This window comes from Musa acuminata, chromosome BXJ1-4 (genome assembly GCF_036884655.1).
Source record: "Musa acuminata AAA Group cultivar baxijiao chromosome BXJ1-4, Cavendish_Baxijiao_AAA, whole genome shotgun sequence".
NCBI lineage: Eukaryota > Viridiplantae > Streptophyta > Magnoliopsida > Zingiberales > Musaceae > Musa > Musa acuminata.
The window spans coordinates 34,537,683-34,555,000 of record NC_088330.1 but is presented as its reverse complement, the minus strand read 5'-3'; the positions used below and the strand labels follow the sequence as shown (position 1 = coordinate 34,555,000).

The window sequence follows — 17,318 nt, the reverse complement described above, 5'->3', positions numbered from 1 at the left end:
TTTTATCTCTAATCCTTGTGCCCTATGTCATGGCTACCTTTTTGTACTGCTACACTTGAGATCATCACCATCAGCCAGGGTGGAGAATTTTATAATCTATAACATTAAAATTGTACTCTCTGTGGCCTTGAGTTGCTTCTAAATGGTAAAAGTGAATTTAACACAAATATAAGAAATGTAGAGAGTACCACAATCAATAAGGTGAAACCTGTAAAATATTACACAACCACTTGGTTTCAGGTGACAGAAAGAGGTTATGCTTATTGTTCTTATCATATGCAGAGCATGACTTGAGAATATGATTCTCTGCTAATGTATGGATAATTTTGTCACACAAAACTGCTGAAGGATACAGGGAGATATCTTCATGGGAGTCTATCATACTTTGTTTGACCACAGCAAGTTGAGATTTTGGCTATGCACAAGCAGCCTAGACAAGAATGCATATCCTTGATGATGTCCTAAAATATTGCTTTTTATGTTTCATATAGTAGCAGTGGGTAGTATTTGTACATAAAAAGTGTATAGATGATAGCAACTCGTTTCATTTGACATGATTGTTTCACATTCTTTTTCTAATTTCTTCCTAAAAATTCACACACAATTTCTTATATGGCACTTATTGAGAATGCTAGTTCACAATTAGATACCGAAAATAATAAAACCTTTATTCCATAATCCAACATGCATCAGAAAATTAATTGTGCAATTGTAACAGTGTAGTTAAATTACAAAAAAGATATGCCTCAAATCCATAACAACACTGGATTCACTAACACAACCTTGCAACATATAATTATCAAGAACAAGGTCTGTGAGTACCTGAAAAGGGATCAAATCTGTTTCTGGCCTCATCCATCGCAGGTTGATAATGTACCAATTTATGAATCTTATCTTAAGCTCATTACTGGCAGAGATTGCATAATTGAATAAAATTGTGGAGTTCCTGGAAACCAATACGACTTAACAATTGGAATCATTAGTGGAATCATCAATATCTCATGCTTATCTTTGGATGCTGAGTACTTGTAGCTTCATTTCCCACCTCTGGACAGACCTATCACTCAACTTTTAGATGGATCTATTTGCCTATAAACTAAATTAGAAAAAAAGGCAATCAAGAACTTGTAGCAATTGATTTAAACTTGAGTGTAGCCAGTATTTTCCACTCCATGCTGGCACATCATCATATGCTCTTGAAATGACTTTTGGATAGTGAAACAGCATGAAGAACTTGAACCAGCAAGTAAAGCCCACAAATCTGAAAAGACAATAAATAGCAGCCAAATGAATCAAAAGTTGATAATCAAATGAACTGTTCCATGTTTCTCTCATAGCATTACCCAGTTTGAATTTCCTTGCAAGTAAAATATGGGAGTGAAAAAAGAAAGAAGCCTAATGCAGAAAGGATCACCTCATTTTGCCAAGTTTTTACCATGGACATTTAGAATTGCAAAGCAGTCTGATTCAAGGAAATCTAGAAGAAGAAATAAAAAAGAAAACACACAATCTACATAGAGGCAATTACACCAATCTGAAACACCTAGGAACAAAGTAATCACAGGCAACCTCTGAATCCAATTTTATCCTAATTAGAGAAATTCTAATTGGGAGAATTCCCATGGAGTCAACAACAGGTAGAGAAGCACTGAGGTTGTCTAGATGTTCATGTGTAGACAGAATGGAACCAAATCCATTATATGTCCATCTGGAGATATATATAAGAAACTCACATGGGGTGTTTTGAAAGTCATTCTAGTTAAGCCAAAGCAAACATCAAGAAGCTAAAATGAAAAGAAAGGGAAGAAACACCCACTCTAATCCATTGCAGGCCACCCACTTAACATAGATTAGAAGTCTCATTAATCAAATTTGGGATGGATATCTTTAGAAATATATAATATAGGTACTTCAATTGGGGTTGAAATAAATTTAGTTACTTGGGTAATTAATCGGATTCATAAACAAATAGTCTACCTATTATCATTACTAGATGGCAACAAGTTAGGGTTTTTTAAGTATCTGAATCAGTCTGATCCACTTAAGTAATATTAGGATACTCATTAATCAGGCTGGGACTAGAAATAATACAAGCAGAAAAATAGATGCAAGTTAAGATTCTTGATGGATGGGTTTGAGAACGCATCAGGTGAAATCAACAGGAACTCTACTTGCTGCCATTTTGACAATTCTCCTTCCACATCCCACATTCTTGAGATCATTTGTTATGATCCAACTAAGCCTTACATGGCCTTAAATAAGCTCAAGAATTACATGGCCTTAAATAAGCTCAAAATAATAAGAGTAAACCCATCTAACCCTATAAACCAACTCAATTGTCCAATGTAGCAATAAATTAGGATGACAAAGATGAAATAAAACAGACATGGTATTGTTTGAAATGAAATAGATATATGGTACTGTCTATATTTTCTAAAAGTTACATATAAATACAAGCAGAATGCATGTTAGATATATGACTCCAGTGGATTCATGTCTTATCAAGTTAAGTAGAGTGTAGATAGTCCTTCCTACGTAGACCCTTTAATCAAAGATTTGCTTTGAAACTACTTTTCATGCTTGAGGCAACAAATCTATTTGTCTAATAATTTGAATAAAAAAAATTTTAACCTTCTAGCTCATAATTTTTAAAACCACGTTATCAATCTCATCTAATCACCATCACTTGACATAATTGTTAAGAGTTATTAGTCCAATTAGATAAGGAGTAGAAATCAAACTGTATAAGAGCAAGCCTAGCTTATTTTATATACCAATCCAATTTAGCATCATCTTCATATGTGAGACTAAAAAATTTAAGTCTGCAAATAAGTCAAATTATTCATAAGCAGTCCAATGTTTGGCTCACTAAAGGTTTACTGGACTAGTTTATTAATGATAATGAATCAAGTTTGAGTTTAGGTTAATTTTTTATTTTTCAAATGAGTCAAGCTTGAACATGATAAAACTTGACTCGTCAAAACGAGCTAACTCATTGATAATAAACTTGCATACAAGTTCATTTGTATAGTAGAAACTCGTTTACAAGTTCACAAATAATTGATATATCCATATAATTACTATTTAATTATTATAAATCAATGATAATACATGTATTTAGAAATGCATAATTATTAATTTAACCACAAATTTTCAAATGAATTATATTTTTTTCTTGCATAGATCAATTAAGGTTGAATTGGAGCTTTACTAATTTCATGTATGGGCTTGAATTCGAGCTCAACCTGCTCAGCAAGATAAACAAACTACTGAGTTATTGAGTTTGAATTAAGAATGAACTAGCAAAATACGAGATGAAACTAATGTCAAGTCAAGTTTGAACAATCTAAAATATATTAAGATCAGTATAAGCAGAGCCAAACTCAGCTTGACTCGGCCCATTTGCAACCTTAATAAGGCATCATATTTACTGCTCTACATACTAAGGTATCATTTGGATGTTGCATAAGCCAAATAATATACATAGACTTCAGACTTCGACAAAAAGTTGATACAGTAATGAATCATTCTGAATTATGGTATTTCAAGGATTTCAAACCTTGCAGTAATGCTTTGCACACATCAACATATCTTCAATTCAAGAAGAGGTGATTCTGAGAGGGCTAAGAGGAATATTTAGACTTTTCAAATGGTTGCACAGTACTGCTGCAAAGTGCCTTTAGTTCAGAAGTTTCCAACAAAAAATAAATAAATAAGATGATGCTGATGCTATTGCCAGTTGCTTTGGACCTGGAGATTCTTTTTGTCTTGCGAGTATCAGAATCTAGAATTGCCTAGGGACTTCATGCCATCTGAAACAGTAAAGCATCATATCTTGGCTAACTTTCTTTCCCTACTTTTGTCATGCATCTAGAGAATTGAAGGCTGATCTAAAGTATTCTTGTAGAAGTCTTGAAAGTCAATCACTTAAGTAAATAAGATACCAACTGATGAGAATATTATCTAGTGAATTCTCTGTGATTATGGACATTAGGTAAGATATAGATTCTTGCTATTAGCTGGAATCTGTATCTAAGAACCACATTGTTGCAGTACAGATTCTTAAAAATCTTGTCAGTCTTTTGGTCAGCAGAGAAGCAATTCTTAGCTGAGGCCAATCTCCTGAGGATCTTAACATTTCACATCTATCAGGAAAGTATCTTTCATTTTTGTCCACAATCCTGGTAAGATTCTGTTGGATCAGAGTTCTGTTCCAGTCACCTGGTGACAGTGGAAGCTGAAAATTGATATGCTTGACTGTTGCATTTCAAAGTCTCAGGACAAGAATCACAGCTTTCAAGTTTACAATATTGATAGAAAGTCCCATTTTTTATCCAAATTAGTCTTCTTCCTATACGGACTAAAGACTTCATGTTGTCTTTCAAAAGGAACTTCTCAATGATTTACCTCTGTGAAAGGTTATTTAATATGTTCTAATGAGAATTGAACTTTTGTTTTTTACATGCCTATCCACTTTCTTACAGAAAACACAGTACATTGCTGATCGAGTTCTATCTTTGAAGCCTCTTGATATGTACTTGGCATTCTAAAGGAGACTCTCATACTTGTGATATTGATATATTGTTTCTGTATTATGACAAATCCTCTGAGTCTGAAAGGAAGATAATTATGCAAAATTTTATGTGATAAGCCCAATGATGTATGTGATACACTTTAACAATGACACTTCAAATACTTGACTAACTGCCCCCTGATCATCCAGAACTATATCAATCACTAGGCAATGATCAAGAAAATATAAAGATCATTCTTTGCTAATCCTTTTGCTACAATCAAGTACTCGGGTTGATACAGCTGATCAAATAATGACTAAAAGTAATTTGGCTTGGAAGATCGGACAACATTACACTCAACCAACATTAAACTCTGTATCATATGATCTAATATCACAGTGACTGAAAGGTAACTTTCTAATTAAATACTTGATGATAACAAGTCAAAAGGAAAAAGAAAGAGCAGAGATAACTTCACTTCCAGTACAACCGGCATGCCAGATACCCGTGGGAACATCTTACACTTCCTGTCCTACTGGGTCTTTGACCTCTTGAACCATGGAAGAGCTGCTCTGTTCCATCTTAAGCAATTGCAAACATGCAACAGAACACCAACTTGCAGTGGTCAAGAATCAAAAACTTTCTATCTGTCAAATGTTGATGTCCCCCAATGGCAACTTACTGGAAAGAGGAATCTGGAAATGCAACATCTATCAAAAGATAATATTACATTTTGCAAAAATTTGCATTAATTATCTCAACCTCAAATTCATCTTTGAGCTCTTTTCTTACCAATTCTTTACTTGCCATTGTTTAGAGGAAAATATTGCAGCTAAATTAGCCATTCATTTGATTATATGCATCAACTTAGGAGGGGTGGATTATGTGCATGGTTCATTAAATGTTGGTGAATAATGAATGCACTCTCCTCATCTTTCCGGACCATATTTGGAGAGATAATAAAATAACTAAGAATTATGGTTTTACTGTTGTTGTTGTTGTTGAATAAAATAACTAAGAATTAATAGTAGAAGAGTATCACAGTAAAAGATTGCAAGTCATATTGCCCTATCCTTACATCAACTGAAGAGGCTTTTCCCATAAAAGGAACTGCTAACTAGGTATTATTCACTTCCTATGGTAGTGGAAAGTTCAATTTATCAGCAGAATCTTGTGATCCCATGAAAGTTCATAATCCAAATCCGTTTAAATTATTAGTTAACTAATCACCACACAGTTTGCCCCCTCCTAGTATGGGAAACAAACAAGAAGCAGGAGGTTATGACATCAACAAAACCAGAATGAATTTTCTGTTGCCATGATTGGTACCATGTATTAAGAAAAGATGTTAGTTGGTGTGTTGTTTATTATAATATTTTATTAGTTACATGTACTTGATATCACTTCTTTCTCTGCTTGCACATCCATGTAAACCTGGAGCTTGGCAGTATGAAGATGGTTCCATGTACAATACTGAAAGATATATTTGAACATGTCTATAGAGAGGGATAACATGATCTGCTACTCCTCCCCAACACAATCTTTGTATTCTATCCCACATTACAATAAATGCAGTGATCATACATCCTTATTCTTTTTCTTAATCATTTCGGGAGCATTATTCTCCAACTGACTCCACCACAAAACTCTTCTACCCTTACACCCTCCTTAGTTATAAATAGCACCCAGGAGCAACTTCCTTCCCACATCACCTGCACAAACTTGTGGTAGTGAGCTTAGAGCAAAACAAGACTCCTTTCCCTCCCAACACCAATTGAAGTTAATCATATTCTTCTTGTTTCAGTAGTCTATAGAGCACATATCCCAAGAAATGACAACCAGTTCAGTGAGCTCATCCTGGACTGCGAAGCAGAACAAGATGTTTGAGAATGCCCTTGCAGTGTATGATAAGGACACACCAGAACGCTGGCACAATGTTGCTCGTGCCGTGGGAGGAAAGACCGTTGAGGAAGTGAAGCGCCACTATGAGCTGCTCGTTGCGGACATCAGGCGCATTGAGAAGGGCCACATGCCTTATGCCAGCTACCTGTCATCTGGCCGCAGGGGTATCCTATCTCTCTTGCCTATCATTCATTGCTCCTCTCTGCATTATTGCCCTTCTCTTATGCTTACATACTTGATCTTGAACTGTCTTCCATTGCACCTAATTCGAGCTACTGGATTCCCAAGCTACAGGGTAATCTAGGCTTCAATAGAAAGGCCTTTTAAGATCTATTTTGCTGTTGAAACTTACGTAGTTCATGTAGTGCTGTTGTCGTGCTTCAAAAGCAATAGGAGTATTTTGTTATCTCTCTCTTCTTTTTCATATGCTTTGTTGATAGTGGATATGTTTGCATGAAATCATTAGATATAAAACCTGACAGTTCTGTGAACCTTCTTTTTTGTTTTGGCAGGTTGAAGTATCTGCAGCTTGAAGTCAATAAGGCATGCAAGAATGAACTCTCCTTTTGCAGATCCACCGAGAAGAAACCAATACTCTAAAGGCTCTAAGATAATCAGGCTATCACTGATCTTTAGCATCCTCAATTCTCTATATCTTCTTAGTCATCATGCCTTTCTCCTTTCATTGGATCATCAGCTGTAAGTAAATGTTTAAATAGAAGACTTGTTTGCAACTAGCTGCCTAGTCTTGTACCCGGTGTACTCATTCCCTAACATGCCTCCAGAGTTATGTTGTCTTCTTTTGAGAAAAGGAGCAAAAACTGTTATATGCATCCACCTATCAGGACTCGTCGCGAATATTAAAGCTCTTAATTTTGTGGCTTGTGCATCACTTTTACACATTATTTAGTTCACATACCAATGGCTAATCTTTTAGACAGATTAATGTCAAGATACCAAATTTTGTTATCACTGACATAAGGATATTGAGATGGATGTGTATGGTTACTAGAATAGATAGTATAAGAAACATTTACATCTCTAGGCATAGTTTTGGTGATTCAGTCAAAAGATAAAAATTGAGAAAATTGTTTATAATTTAATATGTATGCACAATAAAAATGTGATAAGTCAATTAGGATTAGCGGTGCAAGAAGACATAGAGGAAGAAGAGAGAGCAAGACTAGAAAATTTTGTTGGTGAAAATTAGAAGAAATCTGATTGCTCTTATTTTAGATAGTGATGTTGCCCTTAACAGAGCTTAATGGAGGGAAAAGATCTGCATAGGAACTCCAAAGAGTAAGGATATTATTGTTTCTTCCTCTTGATTTTGTTGTCTTAATATCACGATACACTTATGCCATAGATACTGAATAGCATCATGGGAGGATAAAAGGAAAATTTGTGTCAATTTATCTTGCTCAGAAAATATAGGAGGAATTGGATCTCGTCAAAAAATTTGTTTTTGATTTTCCACCACGTTATGACACCTCAGGTTGTAATGCAGATGAACATGTGATGATCCAATACATGTGGATATGATCAGAAATGATTTTGCAATGGATGTGCAATAATCCAAAGCTAAAGATGATCAAGTTTTCTATAGCTTGGGACTCATAGGATGATAGACAATAAACCAATAGCGTCACTGGATAAATTTTCTTCCACCAAGTGCCAACGAGTTTGAACATGAAAGTATGAAGTCCGATGGCAAAAGATCGAACAGCTTATAGGCTAATCTAGTACTCGCAAGAAATTCTCTAGATAATAAGCAGATACATTTGACATGAGATGAAACACAAATTCGATAGAAGGAAGAACAAAGCGCAGACAGCAGCTCAACTCATTCCATAGAAGAAAGAAGATTAAACAGCGATTTCAAATAAGCCAGCTTCAGAAAGAAGAGGAACGAAGTACCATTAGGCATCCTGCAGTTCATCCAAGTCCGGGAAGATGTGGCTACTGCAATGTGCCTATTCTCGAAGCAGGCACATTGGGTGGTCTTGCTGCTTGGGTGCCGGACGAAGCCGTGGTTGCTGTGCCCTTGTACTCGACAAGGCGCCACATAGACCAGCACCCAACGGATCGATAGGATCTCCAACGATCACCGGTCTGCTGCATCTGTGACGGCTACGGGACCACGACGTAAGACATCTGCGTTCCGGTCGCCGACGAGCAGCACCTCCGATGACATTGATGATGATGGTGATGTTATCATTTTGGAAAATGAGACCAATAAGGACCACAATAATAATAATAATAATAATAATAATAAAAAAGTGCGTGAATTCTCTTTCCCTTATTACTATTTAGAATCTTATTTTAAAAAATTATAATATTTCTAAATATTCTTTTAGGAATAGACGTAAATGTCCTCACATTACTTCCTTTTTTCTCTACTCTTAATCGCGAGCGGCGAGGGATTACTCTTCTTCTTCCTCTCGTTTCAACTTATAGATCGATCTACCAGTCAACTGTGAGCTCACTGCAAGTAACGTCTTTCCATAGACGCCGACCTCTTCCTCTTCTCTCTCTTCGCTTTCAACAAAAATAGAGTCCGTGCTTACACCGAAATATGGCATTGTCTTGTTGAACACAGTCAAGACTGGAATCCAACAAAACCGAGTCTTGTGTTCTTACTCCTAAAAATGGGATCTTTATTACTTCCAAAGCATAACTCGTCCACCAGCCTTCTCCTCTTTCTCTTGCTATTTCATTTCCTTTCCCTCTTCAACTCCTCGGACGCCCAACAGTTGGTCCCCTCCCAATCCAAGACGCTCCTCCCCCTCCTCGAGTATCCGTCGGCCCTAGTCCTGCACCACCGCTTTGTTCTCCCTGCCCCCTTCCCTCTCCCTCTCTATCGCTTGTCGCATCGTCGATCGCATCATCATCGGAGACCGCCCCGCCTCCCCTGGTGCTCGTCCGGCTTGTCCCCGGCCTTCTCCTCGGACTCCCTTTTTACCACCATTTCGCGACTTCTGAGCCTGACCGTCTCCCTCTTCACCCTCGGCCTCCATGGCCCGCACCCTGTGAAGGTGGATCACTTCCCCTCGCTCAGAACTCCCAAATAAATAAATAAATATTACATTTATAAAAAAAAATAATTTTATTTATAAAATGTTAAATATAATTTTTAAGAATAAAATATATAATTCATTTAAGAACATTAAAACATGTGTCAAAGAGATGGGAGATACTATAATTAAAAAATGTGACCTGTCGAAATTATAATTTAAAGATGTGAGATAATTATAATTAGTTATATGAGTTTAATAAAAATTATAAATAAAGATATATATTTTTTATGAATCTTTCTTACAATTATAAATATAAATAAATAATAAATAATTGTCGACACAAATTCAATCCTAATATCTAAAATTATAGGATAGAGTGGGTTTTATTTTTCTTGTCTGACTTTATTTTCTCTCCAAAATTATAGGAGACACCTCTCTGTAGTAAATTATATAGTAAATATAATTATAGTAAATTAGATACTATATAGTAAATGAAACTGCACATGCTTGTGCATTTAATTCCTTCAAATAAATAAATAAATAATAAATCTCATAAAAATATATATTTATAAAAAAAAATTAATTATAATTTTTAAAAGATAAAATATAAAATATATTTAAGAAAGTATAAACATGTGCAGATGGTAGATACTATGATTAAAGGATGTAACCAATGAATATTATAATTAAAGATAATATTATAATTATAATTAGTGATATGGGTTTAATAAAATTATAAATAAAGATATAATTTTTTTTATGAATCTTTCTTAATATTATAAATATAAATAATTAATAAATAATTACCGACCTAAATCCAATCCCAATATCTAAATTATAAGATACCGCAGGTTCGGTTTTTCTTGTCTGATTTCTCTTCTCTATCAAATCTGACACATCTCTTCTCCCACTTGTCCTTCCTCCCTTTTCTCTCTATCTCCAACTCTTCTCTGTCGTCCTCGCTCGCTCGCTTTCCGTTTGTCGGCCTCTTCTTCTCCCTCTTAGGCAGTCATAGGAAACCAGAGGGAGGAAGAGAGAGAGGACGAGAAGAAGAGGCTCGCAAGATGAGCTTTAGAGGGGAGGAGAGCGGGAGCGAGGATGGGCGAGGGGACCTCAGGAAGCCGTTCCTGCACACGGGGAGCTGGTACCGGATGGGCATGGGCATGGGCATGGGGTCGCGGCAATCCAGCCTCTTGGCCTCCTCCGCCTCCGTCATCCGCGACTCCTCTATCTCCGCCGTCCTCTGCACGCTCATCGTCGCCCTCGGCCCAATCCAATTCGGCTTCACCGGTGGATTCTCCTCCCCCACCCAAGACGACATCATAGCCGACCTCGGCCTTTCCCTGTCCGAGGTTCGATAAGCCCACGCCTCCTTGATCTAACCCCCATTCCTCCTACTTGTTCTTCGAGTTCTTCTTTGGTGCGACGATTGTTGGAACACTTGACGTGATGACGATTTGAGTTGGTGGCGCAGTTCTCGATCTTTGGCTCTCTGTCCAACGTCGGAGCCATGGTGGGCGCCATCGCCAGCGGCCAACTTGCGGAGTACATCGGGCGCAAAGGGGTGAGTCAGATCTGACCTTTTTGTTGTTCCCTTGTTGCTGATCGCATCAAGACTCGATCTTGATGTGTGTTTGGCCCTGATGCTTGGTCTTCACAGTCGCTGATGATCGCTTCCATTCCTAACATCATTGGCTGGCTGGCGATTTCCTTTGCCAAAGTGAGTTCTTTTGGGTTTCATCTCCAAGCTTTTCCTCCTATCCCGAGAATTTTCTTGTTGTTTTCCTCCCTAATTTTCCGTCTTTGGATTGTGTTCTTGAAGGACTCTTCATTCTTGTATATGGGTCGGTTGTTGGAAGGATTCGGCGTCGGAGTGATCTCCTATACAGTTTGTTACCATCCTTATGCAAGAATTTGATGCAATTCATTACAAGTTTATGTGCTTGGGCTCTTTCTATTAATTAGTGTCTTCATCAGGTGCCTGTCTATATAGCAGAGATAGCTCCACAGAACTTGAGGGGGGCACTTGGCTCTGTGAATCAGGTTAAATCGTGTTTCTGAGCTTCTCATCCTTCCTGGTTGCAGATCACACCCCTTGAAATAAGCTTCTTTTTGCGTCATATTAACGTCATCTGATTCTGGCTTCCTTGTTGGTGTAGCTTTCTGTGACTATCGGCATTTTGCTAGCTTATCTGTTGGGCATGTTTGTTCCGTGGAGACTTCTTGCAGTAATTGGTAACAGTCTTGAGTTTCTTGACCTGAAAATCTTGTTTTTCATGCTGTATTTTTTCTTTAATTTGTTGTTATTTGCTTCACATTTACCTTCTTTTCTGTAATGCAATGTCATCAAATGGCATATTCTATGAGTTCTACAGATCCTGGATTTTAGTGAAAAATCACTTTAATGTGCCATATTTTTTCTAGGAATCTTGCCATGCACAATCCTCATACCTGGTCTGTTCTTTATCCCGGAATCTCCGAGGTGGCTGGTAAGGTTCATAAGATACTTGGCCAATCAAACAATAAGCCAAACTTGTATATTGAGATTTGTTTTCCTTTTTTCCCTTTTATGCAGGCAAAAATGGGCATGATGGAAGATTTTGAAGCTTCCCTACAAGTTCTGAGAGGATTTGATGCTGACATCACTGTAGAAGTGAATGAAATCAAGGTATGGGCTTCTACAGCTCCCATCTTTTGCAGTGCAAAAAATTTGATAAATGCAAATATGTTGCTCTGTTTGATCTTTTTCTCAGAGTAAAAGTTTGAGATCATCTGAAATTGAAGAGGGTCTCTGTTTCATGTTGCCACACATGAAGTCTTCTTTGTCTTTTGCAGAGATCAGTGGCATCATCCACCAGAAGGACTGCAATCCGATTCTCACAACTGAGACAAAGAAGATACAAACTTCCTCTTATGGTGAAGTAGTATAAAGAAAGTTGGTCTTTCTTCTGTCAGAAAAGCAGCCACACTATTCTCATCTGAATTATATGTAATACCCACAGATAGGCATTGGTCTACTTGTACTACAGCAGCTAAGTGGAATCAATGGCATCCTTTTTTATGCCAGCAACATTTTCAAAACTGCTGGTAAATTTTTGAACAATTGAAATTTTGAAATGGTTTCATTCCTTATAACCGTGTTGTGATTTTGTGTTCTCCTTTTATCATGCTATGCTTGTTGATTTGCCTTCCACCACACTTTAGTTGTGATATATTGTTGAACAATTGTACTTTTCTATAACAGTAGATTTTCTACTTTTAACTTCCAAAATTCCAATTAGACCTACTGGTCTATTCAACTTTGGACCATAATTTGTCACATCTGTTTTGCAAGAGTTCTTAATGTGCATATATGGTTATTTATGAATGTAGATCGATACATGTTTATGTCATATGCACCTAACTGTACGCCTTAGCCACTGTCGAATATGATAAAGATGCTCAAATTTGATTTTTTTGTTTTTCCAATCTTAAACAGGGCTTACCAATGGTAACCTGGCCACTTGTGGTCTTGGAGCAATTCAGGTAGTCATCTTGATTCTTGTTTCAAAATGTTATTTTTGTCTTTCTAAAATTTCATTTGGTCAATCCTCTCCTTACACTAAATTTCATCAAATGTCATTCAGGTTGTTGCTACTGGAGTTACCACTTGGTTACTGGATAGAGCTGGTCGAAGAATTCTTCTTATAGTGAGCTTTAGCAATATTGTTTTCCTTCTTCACTCTGGTATTTCATAATAATTAGCAAATAAATTTAAAAAATGATCCTTGATTGCAGATCTCCGCTGCAGGAATGACTTTAAGTCTTCTGCTAGTTTCAGTTGCATTTTTTCTGGAGGTCAGTCTGGCAGTAGTCTGTTTCCTAGGCTTTTACAACATGATTACTATCCTATGACACACCTTATTACAGTTTGCACTGATGAAAAAAATTATCATCGTCCTTTTTAATATGATCACCAGTTCTTTATTGCCACTTATGAAGGCCTTTTCACTGCTCAAAATTGTTTAATGATTTGTACTATTTTGCAATTTACTGGAGACAGGGTGTCTTTCCTGAAGAATCTCATTCTTATTATATAATGAGCATACTCTCATTGGTTGGACTTGTGGTATGTAATGTCAATCATGAACTTGCAGTTCTGTAGGAGTATCCATTCTCTTCAAAGCATTAAGCTTTTTATGTTCCTTTAGGCTTTTGTCATTGCCTTCTCTTTTGGGTTGGGAGCAATTCCATGGATCATTATGTCCGAGGTACGTAAAAGTTTATTGTACTTATTTTAATTCAGCAAAAGATTGGTGCAAGTTTCAAATGTCCCTGATGAGTAGATAAGGGACAATTCTTCTTAGTGGTCTTATATGGAAGTGCATTTAGAAAAAGCCTATTAACATCATTCGTGATCATTCATCAATCATTGAAGAAAAGTGAAAAGAAGCAAATGGCAATCTAACATATTTGTAACTTTGGATATACAAGGATACTTTAGTGATGACCATTAGTTTACATCTTCATCCTATGATATCTTTTAGTAAGCAAAGCTAAGTTGTAAAAAGAACGCCGGTAGTTCTCGGGTTTTGAACACTGTTTTTCCAATGTAGTTGGCAAATCCTTCCTGTATATATGTGTATATTATTCATTGTTCTTATGTTCATGTTGGAGATCCATTTGGTTGAACGGTTATTAGTTTCGTGCAACTTGGTTATTTTAGCAAAAAAGGTTCCTGCTTCTGTAAAGGTAGATATCTTGTGAGTTCAGAGTTAGAATTTTGTTTGTGCAAGAGTCCCATGATTTTTTTCCTCTCAAAATTAGCCAATCATAAACAAAAGAATTTTAGTCCAGTAAGTCTAGCGCCAAATTAATGAAAAATTATTGCTTGTCTAAGCTCGGACTTCCCTTCTCATGAGATTTACAAATATCTTACTCTTGTAGAAGGCTAAGCTCGGATCAATGGATAAAAACAAGCAAAGTTTAGTCCAATTTAGTTACTTTTCTGCTACTGTATAGGATAACAGATAAGTGATTCTGAACAAACTGATGGCTAAGGAAATTTAGAGATTCCTCTTCCTTGAAACATGGAGAACAATAATGTGAAGTATTTGGTAGCAAGAAGACACATAATTTTGACTTGTGGATTTGATTAAAAAAAGAAAATTACAAATAATAAACTAAATTCAGCAATGATTTTATTTAATAATAACTGCACTATTCAGAATACTACATAAATGTAAGAATTGAAATATCAAACAAACATCTTGATTTGATTAAATAGCTATTCATCCCATTCACCAGCTGAATAAATAATTGAGAGGTGATAGAACCTAGAAGCAAACTTTTAGCTGGCATAATAAAAAATTAGGAACATGGAACCAATATGGATTACAATCACAAGAGGCATGTGATTGTTGTAATGAAGAGTAAAGATAAAAATAAAAGGAGTGAGGAAGATTATAAGTAGCGGATAATGCAGAAATAATTTAGCAGCCAATTCTTGCTCAAAGTCTTAGAAGTCCCTTATTCTCACAAAGTAATTTGTTGATATTGTTTCCCAAAACATGCGTTGCTTTTCCCTTTTTGTTGCTTTTTCTGGTTCAAGTTGGAAATGAATCTATAGAGAAACTCCAACAATAAGAATTAGAATTTTGTTTGTGCAAGAGGCCCATGATTTTTTTCCTCTCGAAATTAGGCAATCATAAACAAAAGAATTTTAGTCCAATAAGTATGGGACTAGCCTTATATTAAGCATCGATTAAGTTTTTTGATAGTGTCTTTACCAAAACACAGAATATGTTCTGATTTTCAGGGGTTTTGCCCTGTAGTGTTCAAGCTTAGGCCATGACAAATATGACATCAAAAGCAATAACTGACATTGTGTATGGGCCAATTAGGAGCTACTATGCATTATGACTAACCTTCGATCTAGCATAGATAGGCCTCATCAATGGTAGCAGCAATTTGGTGGGCGATGGCATCTCTAGGACCCCACATTACTAAGTGCTCAGAATTTTGTTGATCCAGTGACACTAGTGGGCCTGCTGAAGATTTCAAGTATTTGATGAAAATTTTGATACCCAAGAATAGTCCCATATTGAGCACAGGATAAGTTTCTTGATAGTATATAAATCATTACCAAGATCCAGAGCCTTTTTTAAAGGCTTGACCCATGTGGTTTTTGCGCTCAGGTCATAAAAATGGAAAATCAGTAAAAGCTAAAATAACAAGCTATAATAGAATTATTGTTCAGAGGCCTCTTGTGAAAATTGACATATTCTGTTGGTAATCCAATTGCCAGCCTTTGATGTGAACTGAGTAATATTTTACATTTTCAAGGAAGCTCAAACCAAACTACAGCCCTACTGAGTTTTGGCTGATTATAGTAAAAAAAAATAACAAATGGTATTGGTAATCTAATTGCCAGCCTTTCTTGAGAAAGATTTTATATTATATGTCTAATCAAGACCCTACTAGGTTGTCGGCAGAGTGATGAGTAAACCTGATACTGTTTTTGCCATTAACAAATCAACTTCTGATATCAATTCCATTTATGTGCAGTTTACTCTTTAATATCTATGAAAATATTATGTTCACTTTTTGGCTCTCACAACCCTCCACTGTTACATCTACTGAAAAATTTCATATCCTTGCTCCAAACTGTGCTATCTATATGGAATTGTTGGATTGGTGAGCCTAGTTGACATTTTTAAGTATTCATCTTCTTAAAGCTCATATATTTGATGATGTAATACAGATACTTCCCGTCAATATTAAGAGCCTTGCTGGTAGTGTAGCAACACTTGCCAACTGGTTGACGTCATTTGCAATAACAATGACCGCAAACTTACTTTTGAACTGGAGCACTGGAGGTTGAAATGTCTCTCAATATACTAATGTAGTCATCTATTATATTTTATGTATGTACCTATCCGTTGTTGCCTCTAATACAATTCTTTATCTTCACCAGGTACCTTTGCCATCTACACAGTAGTCAGTGTTTTAACACTTTTGTTTGTCATAACATGGGTGCCCGAGACCAAGGGAAGAACTCTTGAGGAAATACAGTGGTCTTTCCGATGAGGTCTCTAATATTTATCTTATGTGGCATACTATGGTAGAGAAAACAACATACTGTCCATTCATCAGCATTGCTGGGAAAAATTTTTAGCATGTTCAGCTGAGAGCAAGATCTGCTTGGAGAGATTCAAGCCCCCAGAAATTGGTTATTGAGGCATTTAGCAGTACAATTTTTCTCTGTAATGTTATACATATTATAAGCTGTTTGTTGTTCAGCAAGTTCACAAGTCAATTCAACAGTAATAGGACTTTTGTTTGCAATGTGACTGCATTGCACCAGAATTTAAATTATTCTTTTCCATATGGAAAGACATTATATTTGAATAATGAAAAGTCTGAACTTGATCATTTCCGGTTAGTAAAATCCAGTTTCAGTCAGCAGAACGACGAAAATATTATTTTGCTTGAGTGCAGATAGTAATTCGTCTGACGAAAAAATAGTGGAATGAAGAGATCACCAAGAAAAGGATTAATGGTTGAAATTTTTGTTTGTTTTTTATTATGTTGGTAGCTGATTCAAGTTGTGGTTGCCCTAAAATATGCCAAAAGGTTTATTGTTGCTGTATGACATCTATGTTCTGAGAATACTTCTGCCTTTTCTTCAAATGCATTTTGTCAACCATTAAATGACTCATGTCTATGAGCAGGACCTGCACACCTTGACTTATTCTGAGTTGCAGTATGTGACAGTTACTGCTGCCTAGTTGACATATTGCTGAAGATTTTGTACTCAAGTGAAGTAATTATGGCCTAATTTTCATTAGCAAATGATGTAGGATTGACATTAGGCAGTGTTTGTTGCCATGCACAGCCTCCAATG

At 36.3% G+C, this 17,318-nt stretch overlaps 1 protein-coding gene and 1 long non-coding RNA gene across 3 annotated transcripts in view; one reads left to right on the top strand and one right to left on the bottom strand.

Annotated features, from left to right (window-relative positions):
• The window catches only part of LOC108953444 (uncharacterized), an 11,323-nt gene extending 1,940 nt beyond the window's left edge, over positions 1-9,383 (bottom strand). The window contains exons 1-3 of one of the 2 annotated variants that reach the window (XR_001979179.2): positions 8,334-9,383; positions 823-1,261; positions 1-96 (exon numbers count right to left, since the gene is read on the bottom strand). The exon at positions 1-96 is cut by the window's left edge and continues 6 nt beyond it. This is a non-coding gene — a long non-coding RNA (uncharacterized LOC108953444). The remainder of the gene's footprint in view (positions 97-822; positions 1,262-8,333) is intronic. The other variant, XR_001979178.2, reaches the window with a different exon arrangement.
• A 926-nt stretch (positions 9,384-10,309) lies between these two features.
• On the top strand, positions 10,310-16,846 carry LOC135657359 (sugar transporter ERD6-like 4). The gene is made up of 17 exons (XM_065175949.1): positions 10,310-10,785; positions 10,908-10,997; positions 11,094-11,153; positions 11,256-11,321; positions 11,411-11,476; positions 11,593-11,668; positions 11,858-11,922; positions 12,009-12,101; positions 12,269-12,349; positions 12,436-12,520; positions 12,912-12,958; positions 13,060-13,122; positions 13,211-13,270; positions 13,476-13,541; positions 13,624-13,683; positions 16,176-16,290; positions 16,389-16,846. Exons 1-17 carry the CDS (start codon positions 10,498-10,500, stop codon positions 16,499-16,501), a joined length of 1,494 nt encoding a protein of 497 aa, XP_065032021.1. The 5' UTR covers positions 10,310-10,497; the 3' UTR covers positions 16,502-16,846.
• The last annotated feature ends 472 nt before the right edge of the window (positions 16,847-17,318 follow it).